General features: G+C 44.0%; 1 protein-coding gene across 3 annotated transcripts in view; it reads left to right on the forward strand.

Annotated features, from left to right (window-relative positions):
* LOC120980671 (solute carrier family 22 member 6-B-like) overlaps nt 1–21,801 on the forward strand; it is a 97,044-nt gene that overhangs the window by 27,984 nt on the left and 47,259 nt on the right. For all 3 annotated transcript variants that reach the window (XM_040409914.1, XM_040409913.1, XM_040409915.1), the window contains 3 exons: nt 5,182–5,336; nt 6,103–6,271; nt 8,958–9,078. In XM_040409914.1, the coding sequence (XP_040265848.1) occupies nt 5,182–5,336; nt 6,103–6,271; nt 8,958–9,078 (445 nt within the window). The remainder of the gene's footprint in view (nt 1–5,181; nt 5,337–6,102; nt 6,272–8,957; nt 9,079–21,801) is intronic.

A 21,801-nucleotide genomic window follows, 5' to 3' on the forward strand; every position in this document is an offset into this window, starting at 1 on the left:
ATACATAATGGTAATATATACGATGATGTCAGGGGTACATGCAGGGTTTTCTCAAGGACCTAGGGTGTGAAAAAACTCATTATGAAGTGGTCAGAATGACGTCACTGCATGGGACCTGCCTGGTACTGGGAGTCTTCTAGGCCATAAGCTTGAAGTGGCCACCAGAATATGGGAGTGAATGATGGGGCATTGGACGGACGGCTGCTTACTCCACCATAGGATAGCTGCCAACATGTCCTGGAACATCCTCGCTCTGACCCCATGACCATCTCGAAACGCTCAGGAGCAGAAAGAAAACAACATTTGGAGGTAAAGTTGTGCAAACTCTGCCTTCTTCCCCACCCCTTTGGTAACTGACCTTACCATCTTGCTGGGACTGCTATAATATTAAACTGTACAACTAAAAGTATGTGGCAACAGCTGATAGGGTCGCAGGGATTTACAGGCCTCTTGTGCACGCCCCTGGATGATATACCTGTCGACTTATGAAATCAAATACAGGTACAACCCTTTGCCTTGCACACAGCGGCAAATTTTCCAAATTGCCCCCATAAGAGCTAGCCTTCCTCCACATACGCCAGTCCCTATACCCCTATGTCACACACAATGCTGCTTTAAGTGTCAGCCACAGTCAGTACATAAATACATCCACAATGTCATCCACAAAAATCAATCTCAGGGCAGCTTACATTTCATCATATTCTGTTTAAAATGAAAGCTGCCCAGTCATGGGTTGCATGGACAATGCAGACAATTTCCGGCAATTACCCCAAAACAGCTGTCTGCAGATGAGGTGCTGGCTTATTTAATATCCAAGTCATGTCTCAAGGCTTAGTTAAAGAGCTGAACATTGGATTATAGGATAGCTGCCTTACATCTGGTGGCGTTAGAGGCAGAGCTTGTTAAGAGCTCATTTGCATCTTTTTCTTCCCAGAATTCCAGAGGAGCATGTATGGCCTATAAGTCTCCTCATACTGATTAAGGCGCTCTCTTCTTAAGGAGAGATCGTACACCCCTAAATCTGACAGGCCTCTTACCCAGTTAAGCCAGTACTCTCTGCTCTGCACTGATGAGGGGCAATCACCCTGAAACAGCTGTCTGCAGATGAGATGCTGGCTTATTTAATATCCAAGTCATGTTTCAAGGCTTAGTTAAAGAGCTGAACATTGACTTATAGGATAGCTGCCTTACATCTGGTGGCATTAGAGGCAGAGCTTGTTAAGAGCTCGTTTGCATCTCTTTCAAAAAAAATCATGAATTTTTTACCTTTTTATGTTTTTTTTTGTTACCTTTTGTGTGACTTTTTTTTCCCCTTTTGTTATTGCAACGTTTTAAACCGGAATTTATGCAACCATTTTTCAACTGCCATAGATATACCTAAGGGAAAAATATGGTATGCCTACAACATTTGGGTTTTGAAAAAAGAAAAAACCTCCAAAAATGCAATGCAAAAAAATTTATAGAAAAAAACAACTCTGTAGCCCCATGCCATATAAAAATCATGACAAAAAAAAGCAACTAAAAAAGGTAAAATGGTGAGTGTGTGTGTGTGGGGGGCTACACTCAGTATCCAACCACAGGTTTCCCCTTCCATACATGGTTTACTTTTAAACTGTTTTTGCCAGGCGCCAGACCCCCCACTGGTATGGTGGCCCCAGAAAACTTCTTTAAGGGCAAGTTCAGACCTGGCAGATTTGCAATGCAGATTTCGCAACACAAATCCACAGCAAATTACAGTACCATACATCAGGAATGGAAACTGAAAATGGCATCAACATGTAGAGGAAAGTTTCTGTGCGTAAAAACCACCATGCTACTGATTTTCACAACCTCAGCATGCTCACACTGTTACATAAATGCTGTGGAATCTCATCCCTTCAATTTGGGAGTATAATCTGCCGTGAATTTACAGAAAAACCACAGCAAAATCCATATTTTGCTGTAGATGCACTGCAGCTTTGCATCCAGATCCAGAGCTGCATTTGCCTAGACTTCCCCTATATGTAAAGAGACACATAAGGCCTCTTTCACACGGGCGTCATATTTTTGGCCCGGATAAGAGGCGGGTGCGTTGCGGGAAAATGCGTGATTTTTCCGCGCGAGTGCAAAACATTGTAATGCGTTTTGCACTCGCGTGAGAAATATCGCGCATGTTTGGTACCGAAACCCGAACTTCTTCACAGAAGGTGTTCTGTAGATTGTATTATTTCCCCTTATAACATGGTTATAAGGGAAAATAATAGCATTCTGAATACAGAATGCATAGTACAATAGGGCTGGAGGGGTTAAAAAAAAATATATAAATTTAACTCACCTTAATCCACTTGTTCGCGCAGCCGGCATCTCGTCTGTCTTCATCTGTGCTGTGAGGAATAGGACATTTGATGACGTCACTACGCTCATCACATGATCCATCACCATGGTGATGGATCATGTGATGGACCATGTGATGAGCGTAGTGACGCCATCAAAGGTCCTATTCCTCACAGCACAGATGAAGACAGAAGCGATGCCGGCTGCGCGAACAAGTGGATTAAGGTGAGTTAAATTATTATTATTATTTTTTTAACCCCTCCAGCCCTATTGCACTATGCATTCTGTATTCAGAATGCTATTATTTTCCCTTATAACCATGTTATAAGGGGAAATAATAATGATCGGGTCCCATCCCGATCGTCACCTAGCAACCGTGCGTGAAAATCGCACCGCATCCGCACTTGCTTGCGGATGCTTGCGATTTTCACGCAACCCCATTCATTTCTATGGGGCCTGCGTTACGTGAAAAACGCACAAAGAGGAGCATGCTGCGATTTTCACGCAACGCACAAGTGACGCGTGAAAATCACCGCTCGTGTGCACAGCCCCATAGAAATGAATGGGTCAGGATTCAGTGCGGGTGCAATGCGTTCAAATCACGCATTGCACCCGCGCGGAATACCCGCCCGTGTGAAAGGGGCCTAAGAGCAGATTACATCTGTGCACAGCAAACGTCTTTATCTCAAGTCATAAGAATAGAAGCTCCAGAACTGTAATTACCAAGGGGAATGAATGCAAGTAGTTACTAAAACAGACATGTCAGGAGAGGTGACAGCTCCTCTTTAATGGTAACCTATATTTTTTTATTTTATGCACTTATATAGCGCAGCACTTTGCAGACATTAGCATCACTCCCTGTCCCCAGTGGGGCTCACACTCTAAGTTCCCTATGAGTATGTCGTATGTCTATGGAGTGTGGGAGGAAACCGGAGAACCCGGAGGAAACCCACACAAACAAATGGAGAACATACAAACTCCATGCAGATGTTGTCCTTAATCGAATTTGAACCTAGGACCCCAGTGCTGGAAGGCACCAGTGCTAACCACTGAGTCACCTATAGCACATATGTCACATTTTCAGGACTCTCATTTTGCTTTTCTATCCACTTGCTAACATTTTACCTTTTTGGAAACTGTGTGACTGGGCTTCTGTGACTTAAAGCTGGTTGCAAAATGCTTGTAAAAAGTCGAAAGCAATCTTTTAACTTTTGCAAACATTTCCAACTTGTTTTTCTGCAACTTTTTCCCATAAGGCCCCTTTCACACGGGCGAGTTTTCCGCTCGGGTGCAATGCGTGAGGTGAACGCATTGCACCCGCACTGAATCCGGACCCATTCATTTCTATGGGGCTGTGCAGATGAGCGGTGATTTTCACGCATCACTTGTGCGTTGTGTGAAAATCGCAGCATGCTCTATATTGTGCGTTTTCCACGCAACCCAGGCCCCATAGAAGTGAATGGGGCTGCGTAAAAATCGCAAGCATCCGCAAGCAAGTGCGGATGCAGTGCGATTTTCACGCATGGTTGCTAAGATGACAGTCTATTCACTGTATTATTTTCCCTTATAACATGGTTATAAGGGAAAATAATAGAATTCTTTAATACAGAATGCTTAGTAGGTCAATTGAGGGTTAAAAAATTAAAAAAATTAACTCACCTCCTTCTCTTGATCGCGTAGCAGCCTGTCTCTTCTTACTTCTTTAATCATGAGCTGCCGGCTAAAGGACCTGTGGTGACGTCACATCACACGGTCCAATCACATGGTACATCACTGTGGTGATGGACCATGTGATTGGACCATGTGATGAGCTCAGTGACGTCACCACAGGTCCTTTGACAAGTCCTGAAGAAAGAACAGGAGACCGGCAGCGACGTGATCAATTAGAGGAGGTAAGTTAATTTTTATTTATTTTTTTAACCCTCAATTGACCTTGTACTAAGCATTCTGTATTAAAGAATGCTATTATTTCCCCTTATAACCATGTTATAAGGGAAAATAATTACAATCTACACAACACTGAACCCAAACTTGAACTTCAGTGAAGAAGTTTGGGTCTGGGTACCACATTAAGTTTTCTATCACGCGCGTGCAAAACGCATTGCACCCGCACGATAAAAACTGAACAACGGAACGCAATCGCAGTCAAAACTGACTGCAATTGCGTACCTACTCGAGCGGGTTTGCCGCAATGCACCCGGGACGCATCCAGACCTAATCCGGACACGCTCGTCTGCAAGGGGCCTAAGGGTATGACCACATGATCAGGTTTCTGCATGCAGTTTTGGAAGCCAAAATTAGGAGTAAATAAAAAAAAAAAGAGAAGTCTCAGGCTACTTTCACATTAGCGTTTTTCCTTTCAAGTATTGAGATCCCTCATAGGATCTCAATAGAGCGAAAAAAACGGCTTCCGTTTTGTCCCCATTCATTGTCAATGGGGACAAAACTGAACTAAACGGAATGTTGCATTCCCATGACTCACACAAAAGCTATCCAAGCAGCGTTTTTGAGTGTGTCATGGGATACTGATCAAGACGGATCCAGTATGAAATACAATGTAAGTCAATGGTGCAGGATCAGTTTTTTTGGACATAAAAAAATTTGATCTGGCGCCCATTGATGGATTTATAGATCCGTCTTGTTCATTTGGGAGATAATAATACTTTCCTTCCTTTTATGATCCACTCCTGGTTTTGGCATGCAAAACCGCAGTCAGAAATCTGACCATGTATCCGTAGCCTTAGGAATTATTGTAGTTTCATTATCCCATAGTATCCTTGTTGTATAGCCACATCCAAAATGAGACAAATGCTGTCTTTAGAATTGTATTTTATTTGTACAAATTCACTGACTTCTCATATGTTGCAGGTATGGGAGACGAACCATCATCCTAGGCTGTCTTTTGCAGGTAGCGACAATGGGAACTGGTGCGGCATTCTCACCTAATTTTACTGCCTACTGTATCTTCCGCTTTATGACTGGCATGGGGATTTGTGGCCTTGTCATTAATGACCTAGGCCTAAGTAAGTCAGTGTTCATTTATGCTAGAGTTTTTAAAATATCTCAATTTCAAAGGAAAATTCTGTATAAATAGGATATTGGTTTGAAAAATTTATTCATAGTAACAAGGGTCCCCTATTCTTGTCACCAACTTAAGACCCTCCTGGTGTATTGTGGAGAGGTGGACACAGAGTTTAAATCAGTAACATTTTTATATTTACTTTTGTCGCCCACTGTGCGGCCTCAAACTGGCCATGTGATGGGTCCTGGAGTCCTCTCCATTATGTGCTCGCGCTTAGGAGTCCTCCCATTGTGCGGCCTATTTGTGTGTACACAGTGATGGGAATGGTAGAGAACAAAAATGTTAAAAAATACTGATTTGAACTCAGAGTCCTATATACCATTCATGATTTTTCGTACACACTCTTCTTCTCCCACTGTGTACATTTCATGGGCACACTGAATAGAGACCATTTTGCAAAATAAGGTCCCAATGGAGAGAAGTGTAAGAGAATAATATGTACATACATAAAATAATAATTTCCTCTACACACGGACTCACCAAGTGACTTTAAAGCACCCACACAATCTTCTAAAACGGGTCCATCGACCTCTGCAGCTGTATTTTTGGATTGACACTATTGTTTGGCCAGATTTCCCACGAGTTGGGACATTAGTATCCACACTTATTACCTTCATAAAAGCCAATGTTGCACATAAACCACAGTGGTAGAAGTAGATGAAGTAATATAGAAATGTCACCATCACTGAAGCTCTCACTTCTTGCAGCTATTGAATGGATTCCAAAGAAATATCGCCCAACTGTATCAACTGTTCAAGGAGCCTGTCTAACCTTGGGACAAATCATCCTAGCAGCAGTGGCTTATGTTATAACAGACTGGCGCTGGCTGCAGCTGGCACTCTCATTACCCTACTTCATATTCCCTATTTTTGTATGGTAGGTAATGATTTAAAAAAAGTATGGAGACAAACGTTTAGATATAGAAATGTGTGAAAAATGCACAGAGGATATTCACAGCAGTCACATTATTATGACCACTTCCTACTTTTGATGTTGACAGCATCTACGGGTACCTCATGATGGAAGTCACGCATCATGAACTGGTTTGGTGGGTATATAAGGTGTGTAATAAGCTGTCTGCATGCATATCCCTCATTGCTGTTATAGGCAGAAGGAGCGATTTTTTTCCAACTAGCAAAAAGGTTTGTTGATTATTGACTTTTGGGTGGCAGTATTTCCGAAACTGCGCAATTTGTGAATTGTTTGCGTGCTGCTGGGGTGAAAGTGTATTGTGAGTGGACAAATGGCACCAGTGCGAATAAGTGTTGTGGAAACTGTGGAGCACCACGTGCCATTGATGTGAAAGGTGTACGTCAGCTAAAAAGGTGTGCAGGAGTGGACCGACATGCTACTGTGGAACAGCTCATCTCCAAAATGAACCAGGGGGCTAACAGACTGCATTTCTGCTAACAAAGTTGCATTAGGTCTCATTTTCGGCGGCAATATCCGACTTGGACCTTTGCTGATTGGTAAAGGGTTGTCTTCTCCAATAAGTCACATTTTCTTCATCAAACGAATAGATGTTGACTTATCAGGCGAGAAACATCAGAGAACAAACACTCTGCAACCATTGCCAGAAGAACACAAGCTGGTAGTGGCAGCGGTATGGTCTGAGGAATGTTTTAAAGGCATTCTCTGGGCTCTCTCTTTCATGTGGAAGGCATTCTCAACTGAATTTGGTATGAATCCATCCTTGCAGATTATGTACAACTGTACATGCTGATTTTCTTCTCTGGGGCGGATGCAAACTTCTAGCAAGACAATGTTACATGTCACATGGCTAGAAATGTCCGACATTGGATGGAGGAGCATGACCAAGACTTCTAAGTGCAACCCTGGCCCCTTAATTCCCCAGACTTAAACCCAACCGAACATCTATGGGACCACCTCGATCGTTGTGTTTTCTCTGTAGAGCCTCTACGATGCTGTCACGGTGGGGAGTGGGGGAAACCCCCCACGTACAATGTAGGGAATTTGGGAAAGCAACTAGGCCTGGATGCTGGAAACATCCTATAGCGTCTCTAATCCTTGCCCTGACTTCCTAACCGCATGAGCGCACCCAGATGGTAAGAGGGCTCATGCACCGGAACCTCGGACCCTAACAGGCCCTGATGATCCCTGGGGTAAAGGTTAAGAAACGGAGATGACCAGTTCATCCACAACACGGATGAACAGGAGTCTCCAGCAGGCCTAGGTGCAAGGAGAGAAGCAGACAGTAAGCAGAGGACAAACTCGACAGGTAAGTGTCCTGTGGCAGAAAGACAACAGACCACAGGACCACAACGTCACTTACCTGCCCACAACAACTAAAAGGAACGAGTCGTCCGCACCACAACCACTGGAGGTACACACAAACACAGGAAATGTCAAACAACCATGCTGGACTACAAACACCAAATAGACCAGACATGGAACACCAAATGACATACTACAAACACTCTGTACATCACACACCATACTCAAAACAATAAGTGAGGATAGGTAAAGGAATAGAAACAAAAGGAAGACAAGGGGATGACATCTCAGATTACATCGTTTTGGTGCGTCCCCTTGTCCTTCTCTGTTGTGGATGAACTGGTCGTCTCCTTTTCCTGACCTTTACCCCAGCATTCAGGCCTAGTTGCTTTCCCAAATTCCCTACATTGTACGGTGGGGGGTTTCCCCCACTCCCCACCGTGACACGTGCATCCACCACCAGCCGTGAGATGCACTGCAGTCAGCATGGCTCCAGATACCTATGACAACCTACCAAGAGCTGCTGTCAGTGCTGCATACAGCGTTTACTCTGGATATTAGGTGGTGGTCATAATAATGTGACTCAACTGTGTAGATTTTTAGGATGTTGAATTATTATAATGAAAGAAGATCGACCCATCTTAACATTCTAGAGCTATCTTAGGAGCAAATGTATATTAAAAACTAGGGTATTGTATTCTAATCAGTTCTCAATCATTACAGACACAAAAAATAATTAAAATATTCTTAAAATCTGATAATTTGACTTGAATCTGCCACCAGAGGAGTAGTTACTCTAAGCCAGTTTGGCGTTGGCTTGACTGTTGTGCGGAGCACAAAAGAATCTTCCTGTTCACTCTTAACCCCCGCAAGGAAGTATGGACTTTCTCGATTGAATTATCAGGTCACAGTCCAGAGAATGTCGAGCATTAGGGGGAAGGATGCTGAAGGAACAGCAGCCTTAACAGAGAACAGGCAGACAAACAATCAGGAATAAGCCACACAAAGTGTTGGTGAGGCCTAGACTACCAGGACGAAAATAATATATAAGCACTTGTTGTCATTGGCAAAGAGGAGGAATGCTGCTACCAGGGTCCTGCAAAACCACTGCTGCCAGCTTCGACCCACTGTCTGAATGGGGAGAGGTAACATTCTCTAACACAACTATACAAGTAAGAAAATGTTGATAATTTGCTAATTGCCACACAAGGCAAATGAGCTTTAGAAAGGGGAAACCTTAATTTAAGGAAATATGTTACAACCATTCTTTAATCTTTCTAAATTGTTTCCGTCATTTATATCCCTCTCTAACATTCACCGAAAACAGGTGGGTCCCAGAATCGTACGGTTGGCTTGCCCTCAATAAACGTTCACAACAAGCCCTTTGGAACCTAAATCGAGCAGCAAGGATCAATGGGGAAAGAGATGGAACTTTTATCACTCTTGAGGTAAAGTCTAGTGGAAAGTGTTTGCTTCTAATAGTAGACAAGCTTATAAAGCACAGTTAAAATGGGAGGATTTATCAAACGTGTCAATTAATGCAGAAACGTATAACTTCTGAAAAAAGGTCACAGGTTTTGACTAATTTATAAAAATGGCACTTGAGGCATGATAAATTTATCACAACTTGCTAGCCATGTTGACATGGTGTGTGCTCTACCAGCTCAGTTCATCACCAGTTGACATAGCGCGTGTGCCATCAGCTCAGTTCATGCTCAGTTGACATAGCGTGTGCTCTACCAGCTTAGTTCCTGTTCAGTTGACATGGTGTGTGCTCTACCTCAGGTCACGCTCAGTTGACATAGCGTGTGCTCTACCAGCTTAGTTCCTGTTCGGTTGACATAGCGTGTACTCTACCACAGTTCATGCTCAGTTGACATAGCGTGTGCTCTACCAGCTCAGTTCATGTTCAGTTGACGCATGTGCTCTACCAGCTTAGTTCCTGTTCGGTTGACATGGTGTGTGCTCTACCAGCTTAGTTCCTGTTTGGTTGACATGGTGTGTGCTCTACCAGCTTAGTTCCTGTTTGGTTGACATGGTGTGTGCTCTACCAGCTTAGTTCCTGTTTGGTTGACATGGTGTGTGCTCTACCAGCTTAGTTCCTGTTTGGTTGACATGGTGTGTGCTCTACCAGCTTAGTTCCTGTTCGGTTGACATGGTGTGTGCTCTATCAGCTCAGTTCATGTTCAGTTGATGCATGTGCTCTACTAGCTCAGTTCCTGTTCGGTTGACATGGTGTGTACTCTACCAGCCCAGTTCATGTTCAGCTAACATAGCATGAGTAATACTATCACTATAAGTAATAAACGTTAACTCGCCACACAGCAAACCCTACTTCTCAGGTAGGGAAGTGCTATACAGAGTTTCCCTAATTAGTATGGATACTGTCCCTAATTGGCATGGATTCTGTTTGTATTTGGCGTAGATATATAGTATCCACACACTATTCAGGACACATAGGGACACTACCTACCTTAGGGTTCGGTTGTTGTGCATCAACATTTATTATGTACAGTTAAAGTATTAAGTAAAGTATTATTTACAGTACACTGCAGAGCACAAACCATGTCAACTGAATGTGAACTGATCCGGTAGAGCACACACTAAAATAGCCTCCACTTCTCTTTCATCTGCCCCACAAGACTAGTGTACATGTATACCAATAGACAACACTGAAAACTGGCATTAGCCCGGCATGCAATTGAGATGCAATGTGCATTGAATACTGACAGATTTTTCCTAGATCTCCTCCTACTTTCCCGCTCTCCTTGCAGTAACCTACAGTAGGTATATTGATTGGCACACAAATCTCAATAGATAAATAAAATACTGCAAAAAGATGGGGCCCTTGAGTACACAAATATATTACAAAAAAAGTTGAAATCCTTACTAAAAATGCGTTGCATGTGTACATAACTCATACAATAATGTGTGAATCTGCAGCCAGTAAATAATGGGAAAAATGTCCCTACAGATTACAAAAATAGGTGCAATGACACATTCTTACCTGTTATGCAAGGGTCCAAGGCAGCTTTTGAAGGAGGTCTAACTAGGGGCATAGCTAAGAAAGGGTAACAGGTTGAGTGCCTCGGATGCTGGGGGTGCTAACAAGCCACTAGTCCAGGGTATTGAGATATGACTCTGGATGTAACAATGCAGGTATGGTAGCTTTTTGGAAAAGTAACATTTCGCATAAGCTTAATGATGTAAACAGATTTATCAATCCCTTCCACTGCTTATTGAGTCACAACGTGATTTTCATTTGTGCAAAAAAATAATAATTAATTTTCAGTAGCAGTGTTCTCTTCAGTAGTAATGTGATAGTGGGTAATAATTTACTTATGGTTAAATGTTTGATACGTTTGTAATTGACACTGGTTAAAGCTCATGTTATAAATGACCTATACACAGTGGGACTGCTGGTAACCGGCCTCAGTCTCTTCAATGGGTCTGTCTGCAGTACCCTGCACAGAGAGTATTGGGGCACCACTGTGCAGGGATAAAACTGAGTGCTACACCAGGGGTGTGTTCCCTTCATTCTTTATTCCCAGCAGCGTCCCAAAATACAAACCTCATTGCTCAAAATATGATGGCAAGTCCTAATAGTATGCCAACAGTTTAGAAAGATGGGAAATCAGTTTAAAAATACTTTCATATTTTGCCACCATATCGGCAGCACTACAAACATGCATTTTCTTCCCTGCATACATAAAACAAATTACCCTTGGGGCTAGGAAATGGAGATTTTTTTTCCTGTATGAGTCCCAGAAATCTCTATCAACAGCCCTGCATGTATACCCAGGATAAATCTATGGGGTCTGAAAACTTTGGGCTATAATTGGGGACTACCTAGCTGTTTTTTTAATATGTTTGTGATTCTTTAGCAGGTTTAAACCACTAGTGCAAAATTTTTCCTCCATGCAGTGACCCAGTGGATCACTGCTAAAGGGTTAATATTGTAGTGGATAACCGCTAGTTGTGATTCACTACCTAAGTATTTAAATGGTGAAAGTATTTTTTCTTGTGCACTGTAAAATGATTGTATATAGACAGCAAATAGTTAAATCTTGCAGTCTTAGTTTGGCTGCCAGGGAGACAGGTTGGTCCTGACCCCCATGATTACTGATTACTTGAGACTGAAAGCTTTCAGAAAAACAGCTGGACTGAGAGACTACCCCTGAGAGAAACAGAACAGACATCCATAGATGATTGAGAACCACTAAAAAGGCTGTGCTAGACAGACAGTAAGGTAAATGCTCGCTTATGGCAACAGACTTTACTGCATGTGGAAAGGTTTAACTGCCTCAGTTGCCCACCACACTTTTGAGACGGACTGGCCATCCGATCTCAGATCTGCACCCCACGGACTGGCCATTGTCAAAAGTGTTAATGGCAACGGAATTGCACACCTGTGGTTTTTTAGGAAGATTGCAAAGTCTATCTAGACAGAGGCTTAGGAAGGACTACTACCATCATTGCTACTGCCTATACACAACATATTAGACTTTCTCGATGATATAGGGGTTGGGCCGCCCTCAATAACTTCCTCTGGTGGGTCCTAGGAACCACCGTCCAACACTAGACAGAACTAAAAAACAAAAACAAAAAAAAAGTGACATTGTGGTGTTTAACAGTAATGTTAAATAAAATACTGTTGCGTTAAAAAAGACAAAATGCATGTGAGAAAGGCACAAAACTTTAAGTGGATTTACACTGTCCAATTGTCGGGCAGATTATCGGGAGCGAACGCTCGTTCCTGACAATCTGCCCATCTAAATGTTCTGCCGATCACCCGATGAACGAGCGACAGTGTCATGCAGGCATCTAAATTATCATCTAAATAGCAATCTGCTGCCCAGAAACAGTGCAGTGCAATACAGATCCCTCGTTCCCATACTGTGAAGAAGATCGCTGGATGGAAATGCAGAGGTCTCCTTCACCTAACGACAGCCGGCTGTCAGGAAGGAACCATTCCTTCAAAGATAAGACAGAGCAATAAAACTAAAGTTATTGTCACAGATGAGCACGCAATAGGGGTTTATACTTAGCTGGCCATACACATTAGATAGAAGTTGGTTGATGGTTGAACACCAGTTGAACTAACAAACATCTGGTGAATGTTCCTTTCACAGACACGGCCATACATATCTCAGTCCATTTTGGCTATTACAGTTATTCAGACTTGGTCAGACATGTTCAATAAAACCAGGCGATGGATAAAAGATCTTTCTAGGAACGTTCTTTCAAAGAAGGATCTTTCATCCACGAACAATCTTTCTTTGAATTAAAGATCCGTTGTCTGACTCTTGGATGAAAATATTAAACGCAGCCAACTTCAGAAGATAATAGTCTGTCAGGTATAACGATTGTTGCTAAATTTCACCTGAAGAACGTTTGGTTTAGTTGAAATCGGCCATTTTGATCAACTTTAGTATAATGTGCATGATTAGAGATCTGGAATCAGTCTAAAGGGGAGGTGGAGGAAAGGTGTCCATGCAATGAGTCCTAAATCCAGGTGTTAGGGTGTGTCCTCTTTTCAATGATTAGAAAGTTATCAGTTTGAATTCCCAGATTTTTCTCTCCCCGTTGGTCTTAAAATTGTATTTCAGTATAGACTTTTAAGTCAATGATACTGGGGTCTGGTACAAAGAAGTGTCTCCCCACAGGTGTCCAAATTTTCCTGTATTGTGTGCCTATGCAAATTCATCCTCGCATGGAGGCTCTGCCAGGTTTCTCCAATATAGAAACCATCATTGGGCACTTTGTATCATGTACAGCACACTGGAGAATGCACATGACAAAGCCCAAGTGATTTTGTAGTCACGTGTTGGTTGTGTGGGTGGTGTCCGTTGATAAGATGTAGCTACAGGTTGTGCATTTATTACTGTTACAGGGGAATGTGCCCATCACTGATGGTGATAGTGTTTAACAGAAAAGGGGTGGTAGAAGAGGTGGAGTAAAACTGGTGAGAAAACTAAAAATCAGATTTTCAGAAGATAGATGATAGGGGTAAATATGTATTCTTGTACTGCCAGTGGAATGGGATAGTTTGTATTTTGGCCTTTGTGTATATACCCCCGCCATTTTCCCCTATACGTTATCCACCGTCTGGTGGAGTTTGCAGATTCCCGAGGTAAATGTCCCCTACTTATAATGGGAGATTTTAATAACGTTATGAACAGTAAGTTAGACAGATACTCAGTGCTCTCAAATGATAAATATGATACAAGTCAACCAACACTTCTTAAAAGAATATCCCAGGAATTGTTATTAATAGATGTGTGGAGGTATCTCTATGATGATAATCGAGTGTATTCATGCTTTAGCCGTGGAAACAAAATAATGTCAAGAATAGACATGGCACTAGCTAGCCCGGAATTGATGGATCAGATAGTAAGAATGAGGTATGAGGCCAATAGTATCTCAGACCACTCCCCTATTAGCCTGACATTGAAAATTAACGCTGGGTTAAACAACCGAGATTTCCGGTTAAATCCGCACTGGTTGAATCTGCTAAATAAGGATGAAGGCATTACTGCAGACATTGCGGAGTATTGGAAAATTAATTTAGGATCTACTCAAATAGGGTATGTATGGGATGCATTCAAAGCATACCTACGGGGTATCCTTGTCGGTAGAATTAAGGGGTTAAAAAGCGAATTCGCTAAAAAGGAGAGAGAGCTGGGAGATAATATAAAGGAAATAGAGGAGGCACTCCTGGCAAATAATCTCCCTGAAACGGCGGGTCAGTTAGAAGAGGCTAATGGCTCTTTCACACTTGCGTTGTTCTGTTCCGGCATAGAGTTCCGTCGTCGGGGCTCTATGCCGGAAGAATACTGATCAGGATTATCCCCATGCATTCTGAATGGAGAGAAATCAGTTCAGGATGCATCAGGATGTCTTCAGTTCCGGAACGGAACGTTTTTTGGCCGGAGAAAATACCGCAGCATGCTGCGCTTTTTGCTCCGGTCAAAAATCCTGAACACTTGCCGCAAGGCCGGATCCGGAATTAATGCCCATTGAAAGGCATTAATCCGGATCCGGCCTTAAGCTAAACGTCGTTTCGGCGCATTACCGGATCCGACGTTTAGCTTTTTCTGAATGGTTACCATGGCTGCCAGGACACTAAAGTCCTGGTTGCCATGGTAAAGTGTAGTGGGGAGCGGGGGAGCAGTATACTTACCGTCCGTGCGGCTCCCGGGGCGCTTCAGAGTGCCGTCAGGGCTCCCCACGCTCATGGATGACGTGTCGCATGGATCACGTCATCCATGCGCATGGGGCGCTCTGACGTCATTCTGGAGCGCCCCAGGAGCCGCGCGGACAGTAAGTATACTGCTCCCCCGCTCCCCACTACTACTATGGCAACCAGGACTTTAATAGCGTCCTGGGTGCCATAGTAACACTGAACGCATTTTGAAGACGGATCCGTCTTCAAATGCTTTCAGTTCACTTGCGGTGTTACGGATCCGGCGGGCACCTCCGGCAAATGGAGTACACGACGGATCCGGACAACGCAAGTGTGAAAGAGGCCTAAAATATCACTAAAAAATTACTTGCCGGATAAGGCACAACAAAAAGTGTTTTTTGAGGGGGCACGATATTTCAGGGAGTCCGGGAAACCGGGGAGACTGCTGTCCACACTTATACAGAATCAAAAGTGGGGCAGTAGAATTAAGGGGGTTGAGAGGAGAGATGGGGGGATGACATCCAACCAGGGAGAAATGGAGCAGGAATTTGTTAAATATTATAAGGACCTTTACTCCTCGGAGGGAGTGGGGGTGTGTGGAGACATAAGACTTTTTCTGGAGGGTGGACCGCTCCCTAGACTCTCCGAGGAGGATAGTGAATTTCTGAATGGCCCTATTAAACTGGAGGAACTACGGGATACTTTGAAATCTATACAGGGTAACTCTAGTCCCGGGTTGGATGGCCTCCCCTTTGAGATATATAGAAGATACGGAGAGGTAATTCTCCCAGTCTTCTTGCAGGTCCTCAATTAATCAATGGACAGGGGTGAACTCCCTGCCTCTTTATCAGAGGCTGTAATAACCCTGATAGGGAAGAAGGGGAAGGATGAGAGTAAGGTGGATTCGTATCGCCCCATCTCTCTTCTCAACACTGATTTTAAAATATGTGCTAAACTATTGGCAAATCGCCTAAAAAGAGTTATAGAAAAAATAATACACCCAGATCAATCAGGGTTTGTGCCAAAACGTCAGGTCCAAACAAATATTCGACGGACGCTGTTGAATATTCAGATGAGCGGGGAGGGCCCCCACTCCATCCTGTGTTTGGACGCGGAGAAAGCGTTTGACAGGGTGGAGTGGGCATACCTCTGGAAAATAATGTATGAATTGAACTTGGGGGAAAAATTCATTAGATGGGTACAGTTGCTTTACCGTCACTCGAAAGTGAGGATAAAAATCAACGGTGTGATATCAGAGTCGGTAACACTGCAAAGGGGAGCCAGGCAGGGGTGCCCACTCTCCCCACTATTGTTCGCCATATTCGTTGAACCGCTGGCGTGCAAGGTGCGAGCAGATGATAAAATCAGGGGGTTCGGGGGAAGGGGTGTATCAGATAAAATATGTCTATACGCGGATGACATCCTGTTCTTTTTAGAAGGGGATGTCTCAATGGTGCCATATCTGATGGGGATAGTAAACCAGTTTGGACAAATTTCTGGCTTCAGGGTTAACTGGACAAAATCGGTGTTGCTCCCAATCGGATATGAAATAACGCGAAAGGACATAAATGTCAAAATTCTGAAACCCACAGAATCATTTGATTATCTCGGAATAAAAATTAGCTCCAGGATTCAGGAGTATATAGAAGTTAATATTTCCCCTCTGCTTAAAAGGGTTAAAAATAAAATAAGCACCTGGCAAAAACTACTGACTCGACAGGCTGATCGAATCGCCACTGTTAAGATGGTCCTGTTACCGCAGATCCTATATGTTATTTCCTCTTGCCCCGTGTATATAGAGGACCATTTTTTCAATGCATTAGAGGGATTGATAAATGATCTCATATGGGGGAGAAAAAGGGTAAGGTTGAAACAAAAATATTTGTGGTTAGATGAAGAAGATGGTGGTTTGTCTGTTCCCTGCTTTCGTGGCTACTATTATGCATCCCAGCTTCAGTGGTTAATGACGGAGGACGACAGACTGCGTCGTTTTCTGGTGGGCGAGTTCGAAGGTTTCCAATATAACATAGTTAGTGTCCTAGAAACTGGGATTATAAAAATAAAGGGCAGGAAGTGCCCAATTAGCAATATGATGCACTTAATATGGGTTAAAGTTAAGAAATTATTGGGTATAAATCACTCACTAAGGATCACCCCTATTTGGGGAAATATAAATTTAGGAGAGTTTCAGAGGTTAGATGATTACGTATTTTGGGAAAAAAATTGTATAAAGTTTATTTCACAGATTGAGGTGAAAGGAAAGCTTAATGTAACGGTCACGTCCACACACACACAGGGGGAGGGGTAGTGACCACTGCGCTCCACCCTCACCTCTGGCCCTGCCTACTTGCCTCACGAGTCCTGATGACAGGGGACAACTGGACGGCAGTCCCTAACTTAGGATATGTGCAGGGAAGACAGACAAGACAAAATACGGAACATGAACAGACCGGGTCAGAACCAAGAGAGCTACGCAGTACAACGGATTAAGCAAAGAATGGTCAGGAGAAGCCGGGGTCAAATACCAGGAGAGTAGCGAAGTACAAGAGGAGTCCTAAGAGAGTAGTCAGGTGGGAGCCGAGGTCACAATACCAGGATGTATGCGCAGTACAGGAGGAGCAGGCAGAGGATCGTCAGGGAACAGGATCAGGTAAATATTCAGTAGTCCAACAAATAGCCAGGAACCTAGAAATTAACAGGCAACCTGTAGCCAGCAGGCTGCCTGTATTTATAGTGGGGAGTGAGGGTCATGTGACGTGGCCAGCGTCACATGACCGACAGTCCAACCAGTCGAGCACCGAGTGATCAGCTCGGCGCTCAAGGCAGACTTAGGAGCAGGAAGCCATCCAGCTAGTAAAGCCGCCCTGGGAATGAGGTCAAACACAGATCCTCATTCCCAAAGCTAAGCAACAGGTCTGCGGGCGATGGGGGACCGAGTGCACCTTCGGAACCCCGGTACAGTACCCCCCCTTTTACGAGGGGCCACCGGACCCAAGACTTCAGGCGATGGCTTTTCAGGGTGTTCTAAATGAAATTTACAAACAAGTCTAGGAGCATGAACCTCCCTGGCAGGTACCCAGGATCTCTCTTCAGGTCCATACCCCTTCCAGTGAATCAGGTACTGCAAGGAATTACGCACCTTCCTGACATCCACTATTTTAGACACCACATACTCGACAGCATCATTAACAAGAACCGGCGGAGGCGAGGCTTTTGATGGTACTACCGGTTCAAAATATTTTTTAAGCAGAGATTTATGGAACACATTATGAATGTGGAATGACTCGGGCAGCTCCAACCTAAATGATACCGGGTTAATCACCTCCGTGATGTTATATGGTCCAATAAAACGAGGAGCAAATTTTCTAGAAGCTACCTTGAGAGATAGATTCTTGGATGACAACCATACTTTATCCCCAACCTGAAAGTTCACCCCCCTTGAACGTCTCCTATCGGCCTTGAGTTTTTGAGAACTTTGAGCCTTTTCTAGGTTCGATTGAACCCGGGCCCAAACTGTGCACAGTTCGGAGGAGAGTTTATCAGCTTCAGGGTTAGAGGAGGAGACGGACGACCCAGAATGAAAACGGGGATGAAAACCATGGTTACAAAAGAAAGGGGAGACCCCAGCAGAAGAATTGACACGGTTATTCAGAGCAAATTCAGCCAACGAAAGGAATTTGACCCATAATTGCTGGTCATCAGCAACATACAACCTCAGGAATTGTTCCACAGACTGATTAAGGAGTTCAGTCTGCCCATTACTCTCAGGATGGTAGGCGGAAGAAAAAGACAACGAAATTTTACATCTTTGACAGAAGGCCCTCCAGAATTTGGACACAAACTGCACACCCCTGTCCGAAACAATATTTTCCGGGATGCCATGTAAACGAACAATCTCTCTAACAAAAATAGACGCCAGGGTTTTAGCATTCGGAAGTTTAGACAGGGGAATGAAATGAACCATCTTGCTAAACCTATCGACCACTACCCAAACCACAGTCTTACCCTCCGCCAGCGGTAGGTCAGTTATAAAGTCCATCGATATATGGGACCAGGGTCTACTGGGAATGGGTAGGGGTCGTAGGTTACCAGCAGGGCGAGTCCTAGGTGTCTTAGACCTGGCACAAACCTCACAGGCTGACACGTAGGACTTGACATCCCTGGTCAGAGTGGGCCACCAATAAGATCTAGAAACCAGATCCTTAGTGCCCTCAATACCCGGATGTCCACAAAAGGCAGAATCATGACACTCACCCAACAGCTGGAGACGAAATTGTACGGGAACAAACAACTTATCTGTTGGGGTGGATGCCGGTGCCATATGTTGTTCAGCCTTAATGCGAGCCGAGATATCCTGGGTTAGAGCCGCTAAGAAGATGTTTGCTGGTAGGATGGATTCAGGCGGCGTCTCAGTGGGTTGAAAAGCATGGAAGCTCCGAGATAATGCGTCTGCCTTCACATTTTTACTTCCCGGCCTGAACGTAATGGAGAAATCAAAACGAGTAAAAAACAGAGCCCATCGGGCTTGTCGGGGATTCAACCTCTTAGCGGACTCGAGAAACATTAGGTTTTTATGGTCAGTGACAACAGTTACTCGATGCCTTGCCCCCTCCAAAAAATGTCTCCACTCCTCAAATGCCCATTTAATGGCCAACAGCTCCCTATTCCCTATGTCGTAGTTTCTCTCAGTGGGAGAGAATTTCCTAGAGAAGAAGACACACGGTCTCAGGTTAGTGAGGCTAGCAGGACCTTGTGAAAGGACTGCTCCTGCGCCGTCCTCGGACGCATCCACCTCCACAATAAAGGGTCTCTCCTGATCAGGCTGGATCAGAATGGGAGCGCTACTAAATGCCTTTTTTAATGTTTCAAATGAAGAAATGGCCTTGGTAGACCAATTCTCCAAATCCGCCCCTTTCTTAGTAAGGTCGGTCAATGGCTTAGCAATTACAGAAAAATTCATGATAAATTTACGGTAGTGATTTGCGAAACCCAAAAACCGTTGTAAAGCCTTTAAGGATGAAGGCCTTACCCATTCCTTAATTGCTAAAACCTTACCAGGATCCATCTTAAAGGCGTGAGGAGTCAAAACATGCCCTAGAAACAGTATCTCCTGTACACCAAAGACACATTTCTCTTGCTTAGCGGATAGCTGGTTCTCCCTCAACACCTCTAATACTTGTTTGACATGGGACACATGAGATTCGAAATCAGGAGAGAATATCAAAATGTCGTCAAGATAGACAATAATAAATTTACCTAAGAACTCCCTAAGAATATCGTTCATTAAGTTTTGGAACACAGCTGGGGCATTGCTGAGTCCAAAAGGCATCACCTGATATTCAAAGTGTCCTATCGGAGTATTGAACGCTGTCTTCCATTCGTCTCCCTCCTTGATTCGGATTAGATTGTATGCCCCTTTCAGGTCAATCTTGGAAAACCAGGTTGCCCCCAAAACCTGGTTAAATAAATCCGGAATCAATGGGAGAGAGTATCTATTTTGGACAGTGATTTTATTTAATCTCCGGTAATCAATACAAGGCCTAAGACCACCATCCTTCTTTTTAACAAAGAAAAACCCTGCTCCCATAGGAGAGACTGAAGGTCTAATATGCCCTTTAGCAAGGCTCTCCTTAATATAATCTTCCATAGCCTTGCGTTCGGGCCCTGAAAGATTATAAATTCGACCTTTAGGAAATTCGGCATCCTCAATTAGCTCTATGGCGCAATCATAAGGTCTATGGGGGGGTAGAACCTCTGGAGTAAGGGACGAGAACACATCAGAATATTCCTTAATAACAGAGGGTAATGTATTAGACCTTACTGAAACCCCAGCCTGGACCACGGACAAGCATGAGTCACACTTAGGTCCCCATTTCACCAACTCTCCTTTGGACCAATCAATTGTAGGGTTATGTAAACGGAGCCAAGGCAACCCTAGTACCACCTCAACCGGTAGGTTCTCCAGGACTAGAAGAGAACATCTCTCAGAGTGGCACACACCCACGGACAGAGAAATTTCAGAGGTACATGACCTCACCGTACCACCAATCAGGGGAGTAGCATCAATAGCCATGACATGGATAGGTGTAGGTAAAGCAAACATTGGAATACCCAATTTACAAGCAAACTCAAAGTCAATAAAGCTGGCCGCTGAACCGGAGTCAATAAAGGCCTTACCCGGCCACTTATTAACCCCCAGAGAAATTGTTATGGGTACCAAAAGCTTACCTTTAGAAAAATCAGGGTGTACCTGGTCTTTAGGTTGTCTTGCCTTAGAAGACTTGTCAGAGAGGTCCCTCTTAGGACACTTGTTGATCCAATGGCCAGGATCTCCACAGTAGAAGCACTCTCCGCGTCTGCGACGAAGATTACCCCGGGTCATGCCAACCTGCATGGGTTCCTCGGTGGAGACCTCAGTGTTGTCCCTGGAAAAGGTCTCTGGCTGGACCACCATCTGAGAACAGAACTGTCGTTCTTGTCGTCTCTCTTTAACTCGTCTGTCAAGTCGGACAACTAGGGTCATCATCTCGTCTAAGGTCTCAGGAATTTGGTAATTGACCAATAGATCTTTTAAATTATCAGATAGACCAGACCTAAACTGACTCTTCAGGGCTGGTTCATTCCATCCTGAGGGGACACACCACCGTCTGAATTGGGTACAATACTCCTCCGCAGAGAGATGGCCCTGAACCAGTGCCCTAAGAGCTGTCTCGGCTACCAGGGCCCTGTCTGGTTCGTCATAGAGGGTACCCAGGGCCTGAAAAAAAACCTCCACAGAAGTTAGACAACTGGCCCCAGGAGGTAACGAAAATGCCCAGTCCTGGGGATCACCCTGTAGTAGAGAAATGATAATCCCCACGCGTTGGCTCTCGGGACCGGAGGACACGGGGCGCAAACGGAAGTAGAGTTTGCAATTCTCCTTAAAGGAGAGAAACCTCTTCCGGTCCCCAGAAAAGGGTTCTGGGAGCTTGATCTGGGGTTCAAA

This window comes from Bufo bufo, chromosome 10 (genome assembly GCF_905171765.1).
Source record: "Bufo bufo chromosome 10, aBufBuf1.1, whole genome shotgun sequence".
NCBI lineage: Eukaryota > Metazoa > Chordata > Amphibia > Anura > Bufonidae > Bufo > Bufo bufo.